The following is a 23766-nucleotide window of genomic DNA, read 5'->3' on the forward strand; positions in this document are numbered from 1 at the left end:
AAACTGGTCGTGTGTACGGGGCCTAACACATGAATATGCTTTGATATAAACCATTCCATTGTAGCTCTGTCTGTATGTTTGGGGTCATTGTTCTGCTGGAATGTGAACCTCCCCCCAGTCTCAAGTCTTTTGCAGACTTTAATGCCGCGAACACAGTCGTTTTTCGGCATTAAAAAAAATGTAATTTTTCAGCCTGTCCAAAAAACGACGTTTTTTTCAACTTCATCATTAAAAACAATGTTGCCCACACACCATCGTTTTTGAAAAATTATGAACAAAGCGCGGTGACGTACAACACGTACGACGGCACTCTGAAGGGGAAGTTCTATTCACCTTTGGGCTGCTTTTAGCTGATTCCTTGTTAGTAAAAGACGATTTGCGCTTTTTTTGTCCGTTACAGCGTGATGAATGTGCTTACTCCATTGTGAATGGTAGTTTTACCAGAACGAGCGCTCCCGTCTCATAACTCGCTTCTGGGCATGCGCGGGTTTAAAACGTTGTTTTAGCCCACACACGATAATTTTTTACAACCCGAAAAACGACATTTTAAAAACGACATTAAAAAATGCAGCATGTTCAAATTTTTTTTTGGGAGTTTTTCAGAAGCCGAAAAACGATGTGAAGCCCACACACAATGATTTTAAATGAAGTTTTTAAAAATGTCATTTTTTTTCATGCCGAAAAACGACCGTGTGTACGCGGCATAACAGGTTTCCTTCTAATATTGCCCTATATTTGGCTCCAAACTTTCTATACAAAAGGTCAGTTTACTGTCCTTCAGACTTTAGGGGGGGCCGAACTGTGACCATTGGGAGTAGAAAAGGTCCAGACATCAGTGGGAAAAATAATGCCCCATTGTTTGTTTTGGTGGGAGTACTTGTGCCCCATCATTGGTGTCAGTGGGAGGAATTGTGCCCTATCATTGGTAGGAATTGTGTACCATCATTGGTGTCATTGGGAGGAATTATAACCCATCGTTGGTGTCATTTGGGGAATTGTACCCCCAATGTCTCACTTTTGAGACAGAGAAAGGAGATTGAGGACCACCATCTCTGAAGCCTCAGCTGCACATAATGAATGAACAGGAAGAGCTCTGCACTGGTCATTCATAAACTGAAACATAGTAAGCACAGTTTACTATGCTTTGGTTTATGAAACAGCAGAATAAAAGTAACCCAGACAGGAGGGGCAGAATATAGAGGAACCGATCTACTCAATTTTCTCCTGCTGTCAATGAATGCAGGAGGGAGAGAAGCCTGCATTCAATGGCAGAAGGAGGAAAATGGAGTGGATCGATTCCTGTATATGCAGCCCATCCTGTCCAGGTGTGATAGGGAGGCCACACAGGTAAGCCCCATAGCTATGTCGGTGTTGGAGTCCCTTCAAATCACTTATGGGTTCCCCTGCTGCCTACAGGCTACAAGTCCCAGCACTCACCCCTCCCCTATGCTGGCTCCTGTCATTCCCCCAAACATGAGATATCCCCAGTACAAGGGAAGTCTGGAGAAGTCTTAGTCCCCCTCAATGTGTTGAAGTCCCCCAGCCCTGTGTTCTGGACTGTAGAATGTTCTCATATCCCCTCATCCTCCCCCCATGCTCCACTCTTACCTTGCCAAACTCTATGAACTTGCTGTTCCAGCTGGATAGCGTGTCCCCCTCTGGTAGGCCCTCGCCATGACTGAGGACAGGTGGGGGGCAATAACATAAAAGCGAGGTGAGGAGAGGTGGAGAGGTGAGTGGAGGAGACAAAGGAGGAGGGGACCGGACCAGCTCACAGAGCGTCAGAGACAGAAGTGACATGGAGCTGGTGGGCAGTAGCGAAAGGTCGGGTCTGTGCACCAGACTCCACTCATCGTCTCTCCTCCACTCAGCGGGCCCCGTCCAACCTCCTCCACTCAGTGCCCAGTCCCGCCTGCCACTTCTGGGAAGGGGAGGGGCAGAGGGGAGTCTGCGTCCACCCATCACACACTGACCTTTCAGGTGACCCTGACGCCCACACAGGCACAGTGAGATAAAATGTAAAGTAAGAGGGAGGCCGCACGGCCCCCCTGGAGCAGGGGCGGGGTTGCGGTTGTGACCCCTGCAACCCCTGGTGCTACGCCAATGTGTGCAAATGTTTTAGGCATGTGTGAAAATATGCTGTATGAAGAATGCTTTCAGAAATAGAAGTGTTAATAGTTTATTTTTTTTATCAAATAACAGAATGTAAAGTAAATGGTGTGACCACCCTTTGCCTTCAAAACAGCATCACTTCTTGCACACAGTTTTTTAGGGAACTCAGCAGGTAGGTTGTTTCAAACATCTTGGAGAACTAAGCACAGTTCTTCCATCTCCTCATGTAATCCCAGACAGATTTGATGATGTTGAGGTCAGGGCTCTATGAGAGCCAAGCCATCACTCCCAGGACTTCATGTTCTTATTTACACTGAAGCTAGTCCTAATGACAATGGCTGTATGTTTGGAGTCGTTGTCCTGCTGCAGAATATATTTGGGGCCAATCACACGCCTCCCCGATGGTATAGCATGATGGATAAGTATCTGCCTGTATTTCTGAGCATTGAGGACACCATTGATCCTGACCAAATCTCCAACTCCATTTCTAGAAATGCAGCCCCAGACCTTGCAAGGAACCTCCACCATGCTTCACTGTTGTCCGCGGGCACTCCTTTTTAGTACCGCTTTCCAATCCTTTACCAACAAACTGCCTCCCATTACAGACGGATATTTCACATTTTGACTCATCAGTCCAGAGCACCTGCTGCAATCTTTCTGTACCCTGGTTCCTATGTTTTCCTGCATAGTTGAATTGCTTAGCCTTGTTTCCACATTGGAAAGCAATTCTTCCATGAAGACCACTTCTGGCCAGACTTCTCTGGACAGTAGATGGGTGTACCTGGCTCCCACTGGTTTCCACCAGTTCTGTGCTGATGGCACTAATTGAGATCTTTGTATATCTAAGGGAAACAAGCAATGATGTGTAGTTCATCTGCTGCATTACATTTCCTTGGTCAGCCACTGCGTCTACGGTCCTCATAAGAGCTTGACCAGCACATCTTAAAACCCCAGTCTGCTTTGAAACCTCTGCCTGGGAGAGACCTTGCTGATGCAATATAACTATCATGCGTCTTGTTGCTATGCTCAGTCTTGCCATGGTGTATTTATTTTATGTAAGGTACTTATATAGCGCCATTAACTTATGCATCGCTTTACATATACATTGTACATTCACATCAGTCCCTACCCTCAAGGAGCTTACAAGCTAAGGTCCCTAAATCACATTCATATACTAGGGCTAATTTAGACAGAAGTCAACCTACCACTTTATGACCTGTGACATGAAACTGTCTTCCACAACCTCCACTTCGTAGCAGAGTTTGACTATTCCTCACCCAGTTTTAAGCCTCCTACACAGATGTTTTAGTGACTGTGTTTCAACCTACATATGAAATTGATGATCACTGGCTCCTGCTTGGTATAATTGGTTAATCATACACTCTAATCCTACACAATCCCTGACTTTGTGCTAGTGTGCATAGTGTGCAAGTGTAAGAATTGATGCTGATTTGAAGCCAAAGGCTAGTCACACCAAATATTGATTTGATTTAGATTTTACATACATTACATACAGTATATATATATTATATATATATACACACACACACACACACACACACACACACACACAAATATATACATACACCATATATGTATATATTGCAAATAACGGGTGGGTTCTGTTACTTTCTTTCTTTTTCTGCTGTTGAAGCACAGTCAGGATGGGCTCCCAATTATCCACCGATATTGAGATGAGGGAAAAAGACGGAACACGTGCTTCGATGCAATATACTTTTACATGATCAATTAGAAAATGTACAAACATGCAAGCTACTGTACAGTTGCGAGCATCGCTGCTCTTCATCAGGATTATACATTTTCTAATTGATCAAGTGAAAGGATTGCATCGGAGAACGTGTCCCATCCTTTTTCCTCGACTATATATATATATATATATATATATATATATATATATATATCCAATATATACATATTTCCCCTTGTAAATAAACATGAAATCTTATGAGATTTTACACGTATAGAGATGCATAAAGAAGTGATGACAAAGGGAACATAACACAATCAATGGCTGCAATACTGCGAGCTCAACCTCACATGGCCTTTGACCTATAAAACTCAACTTCTATCATTATGCATTTAAATCTTCAACAAACATACACTGATCAGCAATAACATCATGACCACTGACAGGTAAAGTGAATACCATTGATTATCTTGTTACAATGACACCTGAAAGTTAGTAGCTTTACACAGCTTTAGGCTGGGTTCACACTACTACACTACTTTCATCCTACTTTGCTCTGCTACATCGGTCCTACATTTATCCTACATTGGTCCTACATCCATCCTACTTTCATGAACAGGATACTACTTTGGTCCGACTTCAATGATATTCAATGGGCCTGAAGTAGGATCAATGTAGGACCAAAAGTAGTACAGGGAGCATTTTCAAAGTCCGACCGACTTGTGTAGGACGCTACAAGACGCTCTCATAGGGAAACATTGAACACAGAGCAAAGTAGGATGAAAGTAGTGTAGTAGTGTGAACCCAGCCTAACGCTGGAGGACTGGGGACCATTGGGCCCCTTACAGGTGTAATACAAAAAAAAAAAAAAAACGGGAGGGGGGCCGGTCCATCCGATGAGAACAGTCGGCCTAAACTGAGGAATCCATTTTTATTTTTTGGTTACAGTATATATTATAGCAAAAAAAAAAAAATGTTTCAAAATTGTCACTCTCTGTTTATAGGAGCAAAAAATAAAAACCACAGAGGTGATCAAATACCACCAAAAGAAAGCTCTATATGTGGGGAAAAAAAGGACGTCAATTTTGTTGGGGTACAGCGTCGCACCACCACGCAATTGTCAGTTAAAGCGATGCAGTGCGTATGGCAAAAAATGGCCTGGACAAATCCTTCCAGTCCTTAAGTAGTTAAACACAGTGCAAAAAATGTCCCTATTTTAATGTAAATACCGTAATGATAAAATCTTTGTCAGTGATCCTCAACTGATTCTACGCTCCTTTCTTTCTAGACATGAGAAATAGGTGAGGTCTCTAAATGCTGCCCTCATTAGGCAAATTGGTACACAGAGGTTAATTTACTAAAACTGGAGAGTGCAAAATCTGGTGCAGCTGTGCATAGTAGCCAATCAGCTTCTGGCTTCAGCTTGTTCAATTAAAGGAGTTGTAAAGGAAAACATTTTTTTTTGCTGAAATGATTGTTTACAGGGTATAGAGACATAATAGTTAACTGATTCCTTTTAAAATTGATTAAAAATAGATAAAAATCAATCATATAATGTACCTCTAGTTTAGTTTTTGCATCTAGTTTAGTTTTTGCATGTTATCCTGCCTCTGTGCTATACAGAGCCATAGAGCAGTGATGGTTTGGAAAATGAAACTAGAATCTCACAGTACTGTGGTCATCAGGAAACAGACAACCAGGAAGTGTCCAGAACAGAGAGGAATTACAGCAACATCAGAGCAAAAACGAACAATGAAACCAGGACTGCAGTAAGGTAAAGGAAGCTATTTAGCTAAAAAAAAAATCCTTTAGTGACCCTTTAAGCTTTGACAATAAAACCTGGAAGCGGATTGGTTGATTTGTAGAATTGCACCAGATTTTTCACTCTCCAGTTTTATTAAATCTTCCCCCATTGTGCGCTTTGTTGCGTTTTGAATTTATTTTCAATAGCATACCAGCACACCTTGAAAGCAAATCTCAACGCATGTGTTTTAGCATATGTCGATGGGAACCAATCACATGATGTGCTGGCTTAAAGAAAAAAAAAAAGTCTCATATGCAATTTCTGAAGCATTGCTGTGCGGTGGCACCCCAACCACCCTATGTTTCTCTTAGACGTATAGACAGGTCCTCTTTTCATCTCAACATATCCATCGTATTGCTTGCTGAGTTGCTAATCCAAATATTACTCCCGCAATACTTATGTCACAGCTTGTCTGGTTATAATTCTTGTAAATGGAAAATCCAATATACAAGTCTTTTTAACCTTCATAACAAAATCAGATTATTGTACTCTTGCTGGAGAGTGTAATATAAATGTCAGGGATGCGGAATAAAACATTTAGCTGAACAGACGTTCCAACTGAATTAAATTTAAATAATGTAATATTTTTTCCTGTATTCTTTCCAGACTTCACACAGCTGGAGACAGTCCACAAATCGCAATAATTGCAGAGCGTGCCGAACCGCCTTGCCATTCATTAATATGTAAGCTTACCTGCCCTCTCACCTGCTCAGAAATAATTCTGTCGCAGGCAGCTGATGTGTTGGAGAAATATGAAAAGAGAGTTCAAGGGAAAGTGCAACCATTATGGACAGAACAGTGTATTTTATACATTAAGCACATGATTGTGTTTACACAGCTTTCCCCCTGAGCAAGGCTCTGGTTTCATCCTGACAGCTCTGTAGATACTGGCCCAGATTCAAGTAGAATCGCGCAATATTTGCGTGGGCAAAGAGCAAATTTTTTTCTCTGCGCCCACGCAAATATTGCGCTTTGCCCGCGATTCACGGAGCAGTTGCTCCGTAAATTGCGCGGGCAATATGCTAAGCAGCCGGGCGCAAGGCTGCCTAATGTAAATGATCCCGCCGGGGGCGGGAATCATTTAAATTAGGCGCGCTCCCGCGCCGAGCGAACAGCGCATGCTCCGTCGGGAAACTTTCCCGACGTGCATTGCGGCAAATGACGTCGCAAGGACGTCATTTGCTTGTAAGTGAACGTGAATGGCGTCCAGCGCCATTCACGGTTCACTTACGTAAACGACGTGAAATTTGAACGTCGCGAGCGGGAGGCGCAGCTATACTTTAGCATTGGCTGCGCCTGCTATTAACAGGAGCAGCCTTATGCTAAAGGCGCCGTATGGAAACTCCGTACCTTGCGTACGCAGGGCCCGCGCAACTTTTGTGAATCGGTGGTAGTATGCAATTTGCATACTACACGCCGATCACAAAGGCCGCGCCCCCTAGCGGCCAACGCAAGAATGCAGCCTGGGATGTGAAGGCATAAGGAGGCTTATGTTTGTCACATCCTAGGCTGCATTCGGTGTAACGAGGTTCCTGAATCAGGAGCACTCGTTACACCGGAGCAAGTAAGCACTTGCGCCGCGCAACTATGGTTGCGCGGGCGCAAGTGCTTCTTGAATCTGGGCCACTGACAGATATTGAGCCACGCTCAAACGTTCGCACATACATCATGAATGATCACCGTATTCTGCCTAATGTGTGTATTTTCTATGATTGTCAGCGCCATCTAGTGGCTGTAATGCAGTATTTTTTTTCTCAAATACCTGAATTAGAAAAATACTGCTTTATGGCCACTAGATGGAGCTGACAGTCATAAGAAAAATACATAGACACATCGTGACAACTATTTCTGATTAGTGTGTGAATGTTCAAGGCATTCCCACAGCATATTTGTTTTATCAATAGAACCCAAAGCATATGTAAAATACATTTTTCCCTATAAAGCAGGTGTTTTACAAGGGTCATGTCATATATTTTACAAATATTCATGGTCTAAAATATCCCCATTAGAGTGCATGAAGGTGATTATCAAAGCCCCCCCCCCTTACATATGGGCCCCCAACAGAGACCCTCTCATATCAAGGCCCCCATCAGATTCCCCATCAGAGACCCCTCCTAAAATCACAGTTCATCTCAGAGTCTCCTCTAACATCAGCATCCCCAACACAGTCCAACCTTACACCCGGTTCCCATCAGTCTCCTTGTACATCAGGGTCCCCATCAGATCCCCCATGCATCAGGATCCCCATTAGAGTCTCACTTCACATCTGGGATCCCATCAGAGCCCCCTTTTAAATAAGCATCCGCAACAGAGTCCCACCTTACATTTGGTTCCCCATCAGTCTCCCTACACATCTGGGTCCCCATCAGTCTCCCTACACATCTGGATCCCCATCAGTCTCCCTATACATCTGGGTCCCCATCAGTCTCCCTATCCATCTGGGTCCCCATCAGTCTCCCTATACATCTGGGTCCCCATCAGTCTCCCTACACATCTGGGTCCCCATCAGTCTCCCTATCCATCTGGGTCCCCATCAGTCTCCCTACACATCTGGGTCCCCATCAGTCTCCCTTCACATCTGGGTCCCCATCGGTCTCCCTATACCAGTGTTTCCCAACTCCAGTCCTCAAGAAACACCAACAGGTCATGTTTTCAGGCTTTCCATTATTTTGCACAGGTGATTTGATCAGTTTCACTGCCTTAGTAATTACCACAGCCGTTTCATCTGAGGGAAATCCTGAAAACATGACCCGTTGGTGTGCCTTGAGGACTGGAGTTGGGAAACACTGCCCTATACATCTGGTTCCCCATTAGTCTCCCTACAAATCTGGGTCCCCATCAGTCTCCCTACACATCTGGGTCCCCATCAGTCTCCCTACACATCTGGGTCCCCATCAGTCTCCCTACACATCTGGGTCCCCATCAGTCTCCCTACACATCTGGGTCCCCATCAGTCTCCCTACACATCTGGGTCCCCATCAGTCTCCCTATACATCTGGGTCCCCATCAGTAGCTTACTCACTTTCTTATATGATAGGATTTTCTGAAGCTTCCCACCCTGGTAGCTAGTTATTGATATTGATAATGCTATCACATGTATGCTGCCATGGAGGCACCAGGAAAACATAAAATTGTGTCATACTTACCGTAATTTTCATTTCCTGTGCCTATCCATGGCAGTATACTGAACCCATCCAATTTGTTCCTATAAATGTACAGGAAATAGGCTGTTGTGTGGGTGTTAACTTTTTATAGCTATGCACTTGTAGCACCCTCGTCTTGAACAGGGATGCTGTCAAATCATGTTTGCTAGGTGGTAACTAACCTAGCCAATTGTTAGTTGATCTCCTGACTCTTTTGATGCACCTCTCTCCTCTGCCACTAGGTGGCATTGTTACCTTTGGCATTGGAATGATAAGGTGCATATGAACTTGGAATATGAGTGGATAGGTTGCTCTAGCCCAGTGTTTTTCAACTCCAGTCCTCAAGGCGCCCCAACAGGTCATGTTTTCAGGATTTCCCTCAGATGAAAAAGCTGTGGTAATTACTAAGGCAGTGAAACTAATCACATTACCTGTGCAAAATAATGGAAAGCCTGAAAACATGACCTGTTGGGGCACCTTGAGGACTGGAGTTGAGAAACACTGCTCTAGCCAATTGGCAGGGGTTTATTTTTGAGGAGTCAGGTCATCGGGGTGTTCGGTGCCACCTGGGCAGCTGTCTGGGTGGTCATGTGTTGACAGCTGGGAAGTTTAGGCCTATCTGGGAGTTCCCTGGTTGCTATGCAGTTGAGGCCTACCCAGGGACAGAAGAAGCAGCGTAGGGTTGGGGCTTTATGTCGGAAGCCTGACCAGGTTGCAAGGGTTCTACCGGCAGGGAGATGATGTCAGCAAGATCAATTTGGCCACACCCAAAGTTCGCTGCGGCACGTTATGCGCACCGCATTACTACTCTCCTTGGGGGCACCCAAAGGTGTCCCAGGCCACTAAAGTGTTCAGGTTTGACTTAAAGAAAAGGTGGTAATCCTAATTGCAGGGCGGTTGCTGGCCAGTCCCATTTACTTGAATGGATCGCATTCAACGGCGGTGCCGCCGTCTGCCAATTGCAAAATGCTGTTTAATTTTTGCTGCAGTCACACAGCAAGGCTTTATGGCTGCAAGATGTGGAAAGCCCTGAGCTGCTGCATGGCCTAGTTTTGCTGTGTGGCCAGGGGGGCATAAAACCATGCATCAACCACCTGCTTTTACCCCCCCCCCCCCAGCCACTTGTGTGCGCCCTACTTTTCCACAGCAAAACTTCAGTTGGTAGCAGAGAAACAACATTGCAGAAGAAAGTTGTGAAGTCTTAGCTGAGTGTCTGACACTGCAGTAAGCGGCTCACACATGATGTATTGTTCCGTCAGCCGAGATGAACTGCTTCCTTCACTCACCGCACTCTTCTGATTTGTATTCCGAGCCCGCAGCCGGCGGTCTTCCCCTCGCTGTGCAGCTTGCAGGCGGACCACGGCTCAGACACCCACAAGTACTGATTGCATTCCGTATAACAAGGGACTACCTCGTACACCTGTCAGGAGACACAACAGTGGATCTATATAAATCAATGTCATCAGTATAAACGTCTGTCACACATACAGAAAAGGAGACGCACCTGCGGGAGTTATGTGTTTATTTCTGAGCTGAATTCAATAGACATCTAACCAGTGCACAAAGCTGCAGGGAATATCTCTAGTATTAAGCCGGCCATACATGGATCAAATCTGCGGCTGGTTCAGCAGCGAATGGCCAAGATTCAATCTATGTGTGGGCAGGCTGATTGGTCCATCGATCAACTTTAGTATGACTAGCATGACAAATTTTTGGCATGCGATTACTGCCAGTGGCTAAAGCGGCTAGCAGTAATCATTGTGTTCTGTAGGCAGGGAAAGGACACCACCCACTGCTAGCAGAACACTATAGTGCTGCAGGAGGGATTCCTACATCATCACTGCCTGTGTTGAAAATGAATTGAGCAATTTTTTTTCCTGAAACCCGTGGTGGAAGGAAAGAATGTTGAATCATCTATGGCTTGCCCTAATCAGGTTAAAACACATGATTATTGTTACCTGTAACCCCTATACACTAGAGCGGCACGATTAATCGGCAAGAATCGTTATCATAATTTTTTCCCCGTTGCGATCTTGACAAAGTATTTCCCGATCTTTTGAATGCAGAGAATTCTCTCTGCTCTCAGCCATCAAAAGTCCAGGCAGTCAGCCAAGTTTTACAACATCCTTTATCAGTTGAACGTTAAAGCGGAGTTCCACCCAAAAATGGATCTTCCACTTTTTGGAATCCTCCCCCCCCTCCGGTGTCACATTTGGCACCTTTCAGGGAGTATCCCAGTGCGCATGCTCACAATCACGTCGGAAATACTCCCTAAGATACGCCGGATCACTGCCTACGGCGTGAACGTAACCTACGCCTAGTCATATTCACGCCCTACGTAAACTACGTAAAATACGTCGGCTTGTGTTCCCTTTGAGTTACACCTCCTTTATGAGGCATAACTTTGCGCCGGACGTATGACTTTACGCGCACTGCGTCGGACGGACGTACGTTCGTGAATCAGCGTATCTCCCTCATTTGCATATGTGAATAGAAAATCAATGGGAGCGCCAAATACGTCCAGCGTAAATATGCGCCCACTCTACCGCGACGTAGGCAAGTTACGTCGGTCGGATGAAGCCTATTTTCAGGCGTATCTAGTTTTGTGGGCACGCGCACAGATACGACGGCGCATATTTGCACTTACGCGGCGTATCTCGAGATACGGCGGCGCAAGTGCTTTGTGAAGGCCGCGTACACACGACCGGTCCATCCGATGAGAATGGTCCGACGGACCATTTTCATCGGTTCACCGCTGAAGTAGACTGATGGTCTGATGTGCGTACACACCATCAGTTCAAAAACCGATCGGGTCAAAACGCGGTGACGTAAAACACACGATGTGCTGAAAAAAACTAAGTTCAATGCTTCCAAGCATGCGTCGACTTGATTCTGAGCATGCGCGGGTTTTGAACCAATGCTTTTGTGTACTAACCATCGGTTTTGACCGATGGTCAGCCGTCCATCGGTTCGATTTTAAAGCAAGTTCTCTAATTTTTGCCCGAAGGACAACAGACCGATGGGCCGTACACATGGTCGGTTTGGACCGATGAAACTGGACTTCAGGCCGTTTTCATCGGTTTGGACCGACCGTGTGTACGCGGCCTAACTATTGCCAGGAAATCTCACCACTGGAGCAAGAGACGTAAAAAACTGTTAGGCCTCGTACACACGAGGGGACATGTCCGATGAAAACGCGGACCGTTTTCATCGGACATGTCCGCTCGGAGATTTCTGTCTGATGGTTGTACACACCATCAAACAGAAATCCGGCGGACAGGATACGCGGTGACGTGCCGCGCCGTCGCCGCGTCATCGCGACCCTGGAAGGTAAATGCTTCCACACATGCGTCTAATTACTTCAACGCATGCGAGGGCTTTCGGCCGAGCGGACATGTCCGGTGAGTCGTACAGACGACCGAACATGTCCGACGGACAGGCTTCCAGCGGACATGTTTCTTAGCATGCTAAGAAACATTTGTCCACTGGAAACCTGTCCGATCCGCCGGACAATCGTCCGGTCGGCCGTACACACGACCGAACATGTCCGCGGAAACTGGTCCGCCGGACCAGTTTCAGCGGACATGTTCGGTCGTGTGTACGAGGCCTTAGGTGATTCAACTCATTACTGCCAAACCAAAACTGAATAATCCATTATGGATGAAGTTGACCTTTAGTCAAGGCAAGTGGACACCACAAAGCCTGTAATGAAAGTACCGGTATATCACCAAATGGAAAATAAAATACCAGTAAATGTTATTTTACAAAGTTATAAATCCGATTTGCCAAGTAAAAGAATCAATACTAGAAAAGTATTTTCAAACCGATGACCGTATTTTCTATCCTGCCTCAATGGACGTAAGTCTGATAAGTTTGTTTAATATGTCACACCGGATGAGTCCTTCAGTTAGACATTTACCAAAGGAAATCTATCCCTCTGTACCCAACAAGACTTTGATTTACAATCTAATCCTGAAAACAAAGAAACTTCAATTGTCAGTCTCTAATATAAAGTATCCTGTAAGGAATTCAGAAACGTAATCAGGTTGTATTTCACTTGATGGAAACTGGAGACAAGTGATGTTTTTTTTCAAGACAAAACTAATAATTCCTAGTAGATATGAGAAGCCTAGAAAGCTGGAATCAAATAAGAAATTTACATATTTCACATTTCTGATCCATCTAGTGTGTGAAATCTATTTGGGATAGTTGGGTTTTTGCAATATTGCCTCTAGATGTGAGCTCTTTGAAGCTCCTACAGCATTAACAACCATCTTTAACACTTCAACATCAATTAAAATACATTTCAGCCCTCTCGGTATTGCAGTCGGGACCCCCGGATCTTACTGCCCAAGTAAAAAAAATCCAAAGTGGTTTAGTATCAATGACAAAAACAACGAAGATGACGAAGCTTCACATCTTATTTGTAGAAAATGAGGGTCGGGACTTTGGTTACTGGCTTTCCTTGTCCAACTACATTAGTGAAAAAAAAATCAATACAATCTGAGACCTATGATTGCACTAAACTACCTTCCCTTGGCCCACCTCATTTACCTGCTATTCTTTTCTCTGTTCTAGGAGCCTCATAGCTATAGACAAAGTCACCTTTGTTCTGTCATCATCTCTCTCTGCTATATGTAAGCTGTTACAAGTATCCTTCTCATCTACTGTAAGCACACTCCATCTTCTGTTCTGACTGTTTCATTTATTAAAGAGAACCCTCCTGCCAGACCATTCATTTCAACAACAATCTTCCCCTACTATTATACTGTGTGTGCACTTAACCACTTCAGCCCCGGACCATTTGGCTGCCCAAGGACCAGAGCACTTTTTGCGATTCGGCTCTGCGTCGCTTTAACTGACAATTGCGGGGCTCCCAAAGAAAGACGTGGCTCCCAAACAAAATTGGCATCCTTTTTTCCCCACAAATAGAGCTTTCTTTTGGTCGTATTTGATCACCTCTGCGGTTTTTATTTTCTGCACTATAAACAAAAATAGAGCGACAATTTAAAAAAAAATACAACACGTACGGCGGCTTAACTTTCTGCGGGCATAGCGTATGTTATTTACACTACGCCGCCGCAATTTAGATGGGCAAGTGCAGTATTCACAAAGCACTTTCTCCATAAGTTGCAGCGGTGTAGCGTAAATTGGCCGGCGTAAGCCCGCCTAACACAGTAAATTCTGGGCTGCTGTCATTCCTTAACTGTCCTCTAGGTCAGTCTGCGCTCCAGGGGTGCTGATTCCACCCCTGGGCGACAGGTGGCGCTCGACGGGTCCTGGCGGAGCCGCTTTTCCCCAGCAGCCATTTAGAGGGGTTTTCCCTCGCGGGGCATGCTGGGGGAGAGTATATCTGTGGCAGATGCCATTTTGTGTGCTTCTTCGCGGGTTTCCGGGTTCCAGGTGCGGCACCCACCTTCAGAGTGTGCGCATCCAACGGACCCCGGTGATGACCTACCAGGCCGGGGTCACACGCTACATGGAGCTTCATGTTCCTGAAAGGGGTCCCAGTGACTTACTGGGTTCCCAGCTCTACTGAGGAGATCCCAGGCTGGATGCCGTTCGATGGGGGGTCGGCTTGAGGAGAACCCGGAGGCAAGTTGTCCAACAGGGCTTGACATTGACAGGTACACTTCAACTGTCACCCGGGGACCCCTTACTTAATCTACTGGGAGGAATTTCTCAATCCGTTCGGTTCACTTAACGTACTAGGCATGTGGCAGAGGCCCTAGAGCCAGGCCTGTGGCAGAGGCCTGTTCCTCCCAGCAATCCAAAGTGACACTTCGGCTGCCAGGCTTGTGGCAGGAGTCTGTCCGGGGGCACTTTACCCACTCTGGCTAGAGTGGCGACGAACTGTAACTACTACTACTGTGCTGTTGTTGCTCGGTTCTTATCCAGGCCTGATACTGCAAAGTTCTCTTCTGCTTCATCAACCTTTTTGCTATACCCCATGTTGATGTTGGCCATGTTGGGCCTGGAAATAAAGCATTTGAAAACATTTATTCATTGACTGGACATTCGCTCACTACTTCACTTACTACTCTACTCATCAACTACACCCCTAGACAACACTGAAAGGTAACTTAATACGCCGATCCCAACAACAACCAGCGGCTCCTGAGGGGGTAACGCTACATAGCGTATTTATCGGGGTATTGCGCGCTCCGGCGTATAGCGTGCACCCCTAAAGTGGACCCGCATTCCTATAAAAAAAAACATTTTAGTACTTACAGTTTTGGTGTCTTGGGCGGCGTCCATCGGCGGCCTCGTAGGATCCAGCGTCCGTCTGCGGCTTCGGTGGTGTCCTCCTCGTCGGGTCCGGCATCCTTCTGCGGTGTCCTCCTCGCTCGATCCCCGCTTCCCGCGCTGAGTTTGAACCACTGTGCCAGCATATTGCCGAGCACAGTACACTCGTGTATAGTCGGGCAGGCTCGGCTCCTCTCGCGGTTCACGTCCTGTACGTCCAGGACGTGACCGCGAGAGGAGCCGAGCCTGCCCGACTATACCCGAGTGTACTGCGCTCGGTATATGCCGGCACAGTAGTTCAAACTCGGCGCGGGAAGCGGGTATCGGCGTATATCGCGCACCCACGATTTTGCCCTGAATTTCAGGGCAAAAAAGTGCGCGGTATACGCCGATAAATACGGTATGTATATCACATGGAAAGTTACTGCTGGGTAAACTTTGTGGTAATCATCATTTAAAATGTGTAGAGCAATTGTTGCAGAACATAGTAGTTTCCTTTTGATTATTTCAACTATGAAATTTGCAAAGTTCCATAAATACACGTTGAACTCCACAATCGTAGTGATTTGATTTGAGGTCACCGAGCGTACAAGTGAAATCTGCCTACTCAAATCTGAAAATACATCCGTCTCTCCGTTACAACCTCCGTCATTAACCTTCTGAAGTGATGTACTTTTCCTGTGACATTTTCATTGCAGTTCAATAGAGATGAGCTCTCTAGACTTGTCTGTACTGAGATACTTCAAAGATTGGCATTTCAAGATCAACTTTTCAACTTAAGTTCAATGCTCGGGCTCGCCGCAAAGAAATTCGGTCTCATGTCTCATTAAAGACACGTTCGCATCATCTACATGTGAAATAGTTCCGTGCAATTATAAGGACAATCAAAGGAGGCAAAGAAGTGCTCAACACTCTTTTCAAAGACATGAGATTGTTGGGCCATAAAGATGTATTCTCACTTGTTTATCTCAAAACGTCACTCAAAAACAATCATAAATTTTTGGGTAGTGAGCTATAAAATGACCTTTTATGCAAAACTTTGCTTGCTTCCGCAGTCACACTATGGTTAGTTAGTATTATAATTATTATCTTTTTTTTATTATTATTTTTTGCTTTCAGCACCCATTTTCCTTTTTGTTGTTCAACACTCGTGTTCTCTATTTTATGTAATTATTTTGATACTCTTGTTACTAGGGTTGTCCCGATACCACTTTTTTAGGACCGAGTACAAGTACCGATACTTTTTTTTATGTACTCGCCGATACCGAATACCGATACTTTTTTTAAAATGTGTCCCCAAATGCAGCCATGTCCCCCCCCCATATGCAGCCATGTCCCCCCCATATGCAGCCATGTGCCCACATATGCAGCCATGTCCCCCATATATGCAGCCATGTCCCCAAACATATGCAGCCATGTCCCCCCATATGCAGCCATGTCCCCCACATATGCAGCCATGTCCCCCATATATGCAGCCATGTCCCCCACATATGCAGCCATGTCCCCCACATATATGCAGCCATGTCCCCCATATATGCAGCCATGTCCCCAAACATATGCAGCCATGTCCCCCCATATGCAGCCATGTCCCCCACATATGCAGCCATGTCCCCCATATATGCAGCCATGTCCCCCACATATGCAGCCATGTCCCCCACATATATGCAGCCATGTCCCCCACATATATGCAGCCATGTCCCCCACATATATGCGTCCCCCACATATATGCAGCCATGTCCCCCACATATATGCAGCCATGTCCCCCATATATGCAGCCATGTCCCCCCACATATATCCAGCCATGTCCCCAAACATATGCAGCCATGTCCCCCATACCTAATGATGATGCCGCCGCTGCGTTAATCACCGTGCAGCGAACATTACAGGCAGCTTTCGTTTGAATAGTTGTTTTCCCTGCCACGCCGTGTAAAGGACACTCCCCCTTGCTCGGGATTGGACAGATCCGTCCAAGGGGGAGTGTCTATACACGGCACGGTGGGCAAAACAGCTATTCAAACTAAAGGTGCCTGTAATGTTCGCCGCACAGTGATTAACGCGGCAGCGGTGGATTTGCGATATACGGCGGCGGTGACGGCGGCGGCGGCGACAGCAAGTATTCTATTTAGACATCGGGGGTATTTGCGGGAGTACAAGTACTCCCGCAAATACTCGGTATCGGTCCCGATACCGATACTGGTATCGGTATGGGGACAACCCTACTTGTTACTATTGACCGTTTGGTTTTAAATATGACCCCCGTGGATGGGATATTGTATTGTTGTCTGAAGCCTCGTACACACGACCGAGAAACTCGACCGGCGAAACACATAGTTTTGCTCGTCGAGTTCCTTGTGAAGCCGCCGAGGATCTCGGCGAGCCAAATTTCCTTATTCCAGTCGAGGAAAAAGAAGACATGCTCTCTTTTTGGCTCGACGAGATCCTCGACAGTTTCCTCGTCGAAAAGTGTACACACGACCGGTTTCCTCGGCAAAAAAAAAATACCAGCAAGTTTCTTGCTGGTTTTTGCCGAGAAACTTGGTCCTGTGTACGAGGCCTGATTGACAAAATAACCTTCTTATGTGCTTTCTAGCCCTGATGAAGGGGGCGCGTAGACCCCCAAAATGCATTGGCTTTTTCTTGATCTGTACCCCTGACAGTGCCGATCCTGACCTCCCTGGGGCCCTAAGCAAAATTTGCTAAGGGGCCCTCTACCTGACCCGTGATGCCGTCACCCATAACTCTTCACCAATCCCCTTGGAGAGCGCCCGACCACAAAAGAGGGACAGACCTAGGGTGGTGATAGGGTGATAGGGTGACCTGTGGCCCCCAGATTTTAGTATCACCTCACCAGGAGTCAGGACTAGTACCACAGTACGAGTGCACAATGCTCTGCCTGGGGCCCGCATCACATACAGCGGTGCCGATCCTGACCTCCCTGGGGCCCTAAGCAAAATGACATGTCACGTTAAAGTTAAGAAGTGGGGGGGGGGGGGCTGCCGAAAATGACATGTCACATTAAAGTTGAGAAGCAGGGGGGGGGCGCTGCCCACAGTGACGTGTCACAAAGATTAAAGTTTAGAAGCGGGGGAGGGGGTGTTCTGCTGTCGGAAATGACATCTTACATTAAATTGAGAAGCGGGGGGTGCTAACGTCTTACCTCTTCTCCCATGCAGCCAGCGAGTTGCCAAAAAGGGGCTGAAAATTACTTCTCACCAGGCGGGGCCTCTAGTAATTTGGGGGGCCCTCCGCAGCTTTGTGGGGCCCTAAGCGGCTTGCATAGTGAGCCTATAGGGCGGATCGGCCTTGACCCCTGATCTTTAATGGAATAAAGTTGTATCTGGACCTCTTAGCAGTGGGGTGGCACTTAAAGCGGAGGTCCAGTTGTAAAAAAAAATGTTTAAAAGTCAGCAGCTACAAACACTGTAGCTGCTGACTTTTAATAAGCACACTTACCTGTCCCTGGTGCCCGTGATGTCGGCCACCCGAGGCCGATCCATCCATCCATCGGATCGGGTCCTGGCACCTCCATTCGAAGTAAGGGAAACAGGCAGTGGAGCCTTGCGGCTTCACTGTGCGTTTCCTACTGCGCATGCAGTAGATCAGGGAGCAGTAGATCAGTGTCCTGTCACTAGGCAGAACAGGGTAAATGCCTTGTCACGGAGCTTGCGCCGGCGGAAAATTCAAAGCAACGTACAGGTACTTTGCTTTGCGCAGCCGTGCCATTCTGCCAGCGTTAGCCGGTCGGCAAGTGGTTATATAAGGTGGGTAAGGCGGGAAGTATGGTATGGTTTTGGCAGCCAAAAAATCAGCAATACATCAGTCAATGGCTACAATTTTGTTCATATAGTATGCGCAAATTATAGGATGTGGGCATTTATCATACTTTTTTTTGACACAGCCAACAACAGAGTTCAGTTCCTCTTTATACAAACTCTGTGGTTTTTTTTTTCAGCAGAAATGAGCAAAAACCATATATTCCTCTAGTCCACACTGTGGAATTTAACTAATATGATGTCTGTGGAGCTACTAATCTATAAAAAGAGAGATAAAATGCAGAGATGCCAAACTCTGACTTGCTGCCGAACACTATCCTGGCATGAAATAACGCCTTTCATCAATCACAATTATGACACAACTTTCCATAATTTCTTAAATGACAGGATCGCTGCAAATCCATTATTCTTGCTGGATACGCGTGAATCACTCATTTTCCTGCTGCCTGAGCAATATTCCCTCCAGTCCAATTATCGAAAGACAAATCCATTTACTAAAATAATTTCCTCTAAATTCTCCCCGTGTTAGGTGCTTAAAACATCCTTATGTGGCTCTTTTACAAACATACTAGCTATTTTTTTATTTTAATGTTCCCATTTTACTACCATGGGATTCACTTATTTTGTTTTTCCTTTTGCATTCTTTATAGCATTCTTTATTTATGTCTTTACAGGTCAGAGGGCAAGAGACCACGTTTTACAATCGTAACAAAAATGGAAAGAATACAATTTTAGTTTGAATGAAATTGCTGGTGTTCCGTACACTATATTGTCAAAAGTAAAGGGACGCCTGCCTTTATACACACATGGGGGCAGATTCACATAGAATCCACGGCGGCGTAGTGTAAGCCATTTACACTACGCTGCCACAACTTACTGGAGCAAGTGCCGTATTCTCCAAGCACTTGCTCCGTAATTTGCGGCGGCGTAGTGTAAATGGCCCGGCATATGGCCACGTAATTCAAAGGGGGCGTCCTGTATTTAAATTAAGCACGCCCCCGCGCCGATTGAACTGCGCATGCTCCAGCTCACAACGGAAAATGTCAATGAAGCCGACGTGAGTGTCATTGACGTAAAGTCCTATTCGCGAACAACTTAGTAAAACAACGTAAACAACGGAAAAAGACGACGCTGACCCGACGCCATACTTAACATGGCATACGGCGGACTGACGTAAGGTTACGGAATAAAAAACACACAAACTCCTGCGCACAAGTGGGATCCTTGATGATTGATCAAATGTCTACATACAGTTCTCTTTAGATGTCAAAAAAACCCGTAGTATCAGAGGCCTTGCTGCCCTTCATGGATGGGGGAATCCTGATAGAAGACAAAAAAGGGAAAAAGAAAGGCGCACCAGCCTCGTGTACTACCGTTTGGCAAATTTTAATGAAAAATTAAAATAATGAAAACTACTAGGTGCGTTGCTGCTTGGCTGACGCGTTTCGAGGTGACAGAGACCTCTTCCTCTGCTGGGCTCTGAGGAAGAGGTCTCTGTCACCTCGAAACGCGTCAGCCAAGCAGCAACGCACCTCGCCACCCCCCCCCCCCCCTACATTCTGGAGTGTGGTTTGAGGGGTATTTCAATTATCGTTTGACAAGCCTTTTATCATTCTTTGTTTGTGAGTAGTTTTCATTATTTTAATTTTTCATTAAAATTTGCCAAACGGTAGTACACGAGGCTGGTGCGCCTTTCTTTTTCCTTTTTTTGACGTAAGGTTACCCCTCATATAGCAGGGGTAACCTTATGCTTACGGAAACGACGTAAACTACGACAAGGCGGCGCAAAATCATTTGGGAATCAGCGTATCAGGCTCATTTGCATAGTCAAATGAGAAATCAACGTAAACGCTAACTTGGGGCCAGCGTAGAATTACATCTAAGATCCGACGGTGTAAGTGACTTACACCTGTCGGATCTACGCCGTATCTATGCGTAAATGATTCTAGGAATCAGACGCATAGATACCCGGGGCCAAAAACAGAGATACGACGGTGTATCTTGAGATACACCGTCGTATCTCTTTTGAGAATCTGGCCCAGAAACTTTAATGGCATCCCAGTCTTTGTCCGTAGGGTTCAATATTGAGTTGGCCCCACCCTTTGCAACTATAACAACTTCAACTCTTCTGGGAAGGCTGTCCACAAGGTTTAGGAGTGTGTCTATGGGAATGTTTGACCATTCTTCCCAAAGCTCATTTGTGAGGTCAGGCACTGATGTTGGATGAGAAGGCCTGGCCTGCAGTCTCCGCCTGAATTCATCCCAAAGGTGTTATGTCGGGTTGAGGTCAGGACTCTGCAGGCCAGTCAAGTTCCTCCACCCCAAACTCGCTCATCCATGTCTTTATGGACGTGCTTTGTGCACTGGTGCGCAGTCATGTTGAAACAGGAAGGGACCATCCCCAAACTACTCCCACAAAGTTGGGAGCATGAAATTTTCCAAAATATCTAGGTATGCTGACGCCTTAAAGCCTCGTACACACGATCAGTCCATCCGATGAGAGCGGTCTAAAGGACCGTTGTCATAGGTTAACCGATGAAGCTGACTGATGGTCCGTTGCGCCTACACACCATCGGTTAAAAAAACGATCGTGTCGATCGTGACGTAAAACACAACGACGTGCTGAAAAAAACGAAGTTCAATGCGTGGACTTGATTCTGAGAATGCGTGGATTTGTAACCGATGGTTGTGCCTACTAACGATCGGTTTTGACCTATCGGTTAGGAATCCATAGGTTAAATTTAAAGCAAGTTGGCTTTTTTTTAACCTATGGATAAATAACCTATGGGGCCTACACACGATCGGTTTTGACCGATGAAAACGGTCCATCAGACCATTGTCCTCTGGTTAACCTATCGTGTATACGAGGCCCTAGAGTTCCCTTCACTGAAACTAAGGGGCCAAGCCCAACCCCTGAAAAACAACCCCACACCATAATTCCCCCTCCACCAAATGGACCAGTGTACAAAGCAAGGTCCATAAAGACATGGATGAGTTTGGGGTAAACAGGGTCCTGACCTCAACCCGACAGAAATATGCTCAGACCACAGAAACGGAGTGAATCACAATGATCTTATACCTGAATTCTGGGCTTAGGGATGGAGAAGGATGATAAACAAGGCACCTTCCTAGGTGTAATCACCTAGCCACGTAACATGACACAAAGAACAAAAACACGGAATATGATTTCTCTGAAACTCATGCCGCATACACACCATCACTTTATGTGATGAAAAAAAACGACACTTTCTGTGAAGTAAAAAATGACGTTTTTGAAACTTCAATTTTCAAAGACGAAGTTGCCTACACACCATCATTTTTCTCACAATGTTCTTGCAAAGTGAGGTTACGTTCACCACGTTTTACCATTGAAGCTCGCTTCATAAGTAGCTTCTGGGCATGCGTGGATGAAAAAACGTCTTAGAAAACGACGTTTTTTGCTACACACGGTCAATTTCTGTGAAGTAAAAAGTGCACTTTTGAAAAACGACACATAAAATTGAAGCATGCTTCAATTTTTTTTGGTCGTTTTTTACAAGACATAAAACGACGTTTTCGCCCACACACAGTCAATTAAAGTGACGTTTTTAAAAACGTCATTTTTTTTCATCACATAAAGTGATGGTGTGTACGCGGCATTATACATAGATAAATACCTTTATAGAGTGGTAAAGCTAAGTTGACCAAATGCTTCCAAAAGTTTAGCGAGGGAGTTGAGGAATTTTTCCACTTGAGTACAGTATAATAACTTTACATGAATAGTAAAGTAATAAACCCATAAGAGTTCTGGAGACCCTACGGGGAGCTAAAGGGTCTATCAGTCCCAGCAGACACAACTTAATCTTCAGTAGGACCCGAATAGTGGTGAGAGAGAGAATGAATGAAGTCACGGCCATCCAGAAGGTCTGGCCTTGAAATACCCTTTAAGTCAGTGGACACACTAATGCTGCATACACGATCGGACATCAAAACCATGGATTTTTTCAAACGGATGTTCGCTCAAACTTATCTTGCATAAACACGGTCACACAAATGTTGTCTGAAATTGCGAACGTCAAGAACGCAGTGACATACAACACTATGACGAGCTGAGAAAAATTAAGTTCAATGATTCCAAGCATGCGTAGAGTTTTTGTGCGTCTAGCTCTCAAATTTTTGTTGTCGGAATGTCCGATAGAGCATACAAATGGTCGGATTTTCCGACAACAAGCTCATATCGAACATTTGTTGTTGGAAATTCCATGTGTACGCGCCATAAGTATCTTTCAAAGCAGAGGTGGCCAACCAGTGGCCTGGGGGCCACATGTGGCCCACCGTGCCCTCTGATGTGGCCCGCGGCCTCCTGCTCTGGGATGGCGGGCTGGTAAGCCCAGATTGCGGGTTGCTTACTCACCATCCCAGAGCATCAGTGTTGTGAATAAAACCAGCGGTAGAGGAAGCAAGTGGCTGCAGAGCCGATGCATCCTGTATAGCACCGGCCCCTGTCATGATACCAAATGCACTCTGCCTGGGGCAGCAACAGCTGGACATACCTGAATGAAAGACTGGTAATAAAGGTAAGTTTATTACTAAAATCACAGTGTATATATGAGCATATCTGTTCTGCAGTGGTTACTGGGCTGCTTTCAAACTGATCCACAGGTGCAGCACGGGTTACCTGCACTGAGCCATAGACTTCTGTTATTACCTGCTGGTTTGGTGCAGTTTCAGAAAGTGCAGCACACCTGGAGGATATAATAGAAGTCTATGGCAAAGTGCAGCTTACCTGCAGGAAAGCCACAGGTGCACTGTGCTGCACCTGCGGTGTGGGTAAACTGCAGTGCACTAGTGTGAAAGTAGCTTTAAGCCCCTTTCACACGATTAGTCCGACCCCTACCATCTGGGCAGATAGGATCGGAGGGCCCATAGAGTAGAGTGGGCTGTGTCTGTGTCTGCTTTGCATATGCAGAGTGGACATAAACCTGTCATCCACCCTCTCTG

At 45.7% G+C, this 23766-nt stretch overlaps 1 protein-coding gene across 1 annotated transcript in view; it reads right to left on the reverse strand.

Moving 5' to 3' along the window:
• The window catches only part of THSD7B (thrombospondin type 1 domain containing 7B), a 714750-nt gene that overhangs the window by 136123 nt on the left and 554861 nt on the right, over positions 1 to 23766 (reverse strand). Inside the window, 1 exon segment of the mRNA XM_040358054.1 lies at positions 10054 to 10187. Coding sequence (XP_040213988.1) covers positions 10054 to 10187 — 134 coding nt within the window.

The sequence above is a fragment of the Rana temporaria genome, chromosome 6 (genome assembly GCF_905171775.1).
Source record: "Rana temporaria chromosome 6, aRanTem1.1, whole genome shotgun sequence".
NCBI classification, from domain to species: Eukaryota; Metazoa; Chordata; class Amphibia; order Anura; family Ranidae; genus Rana; species Rana temporaria.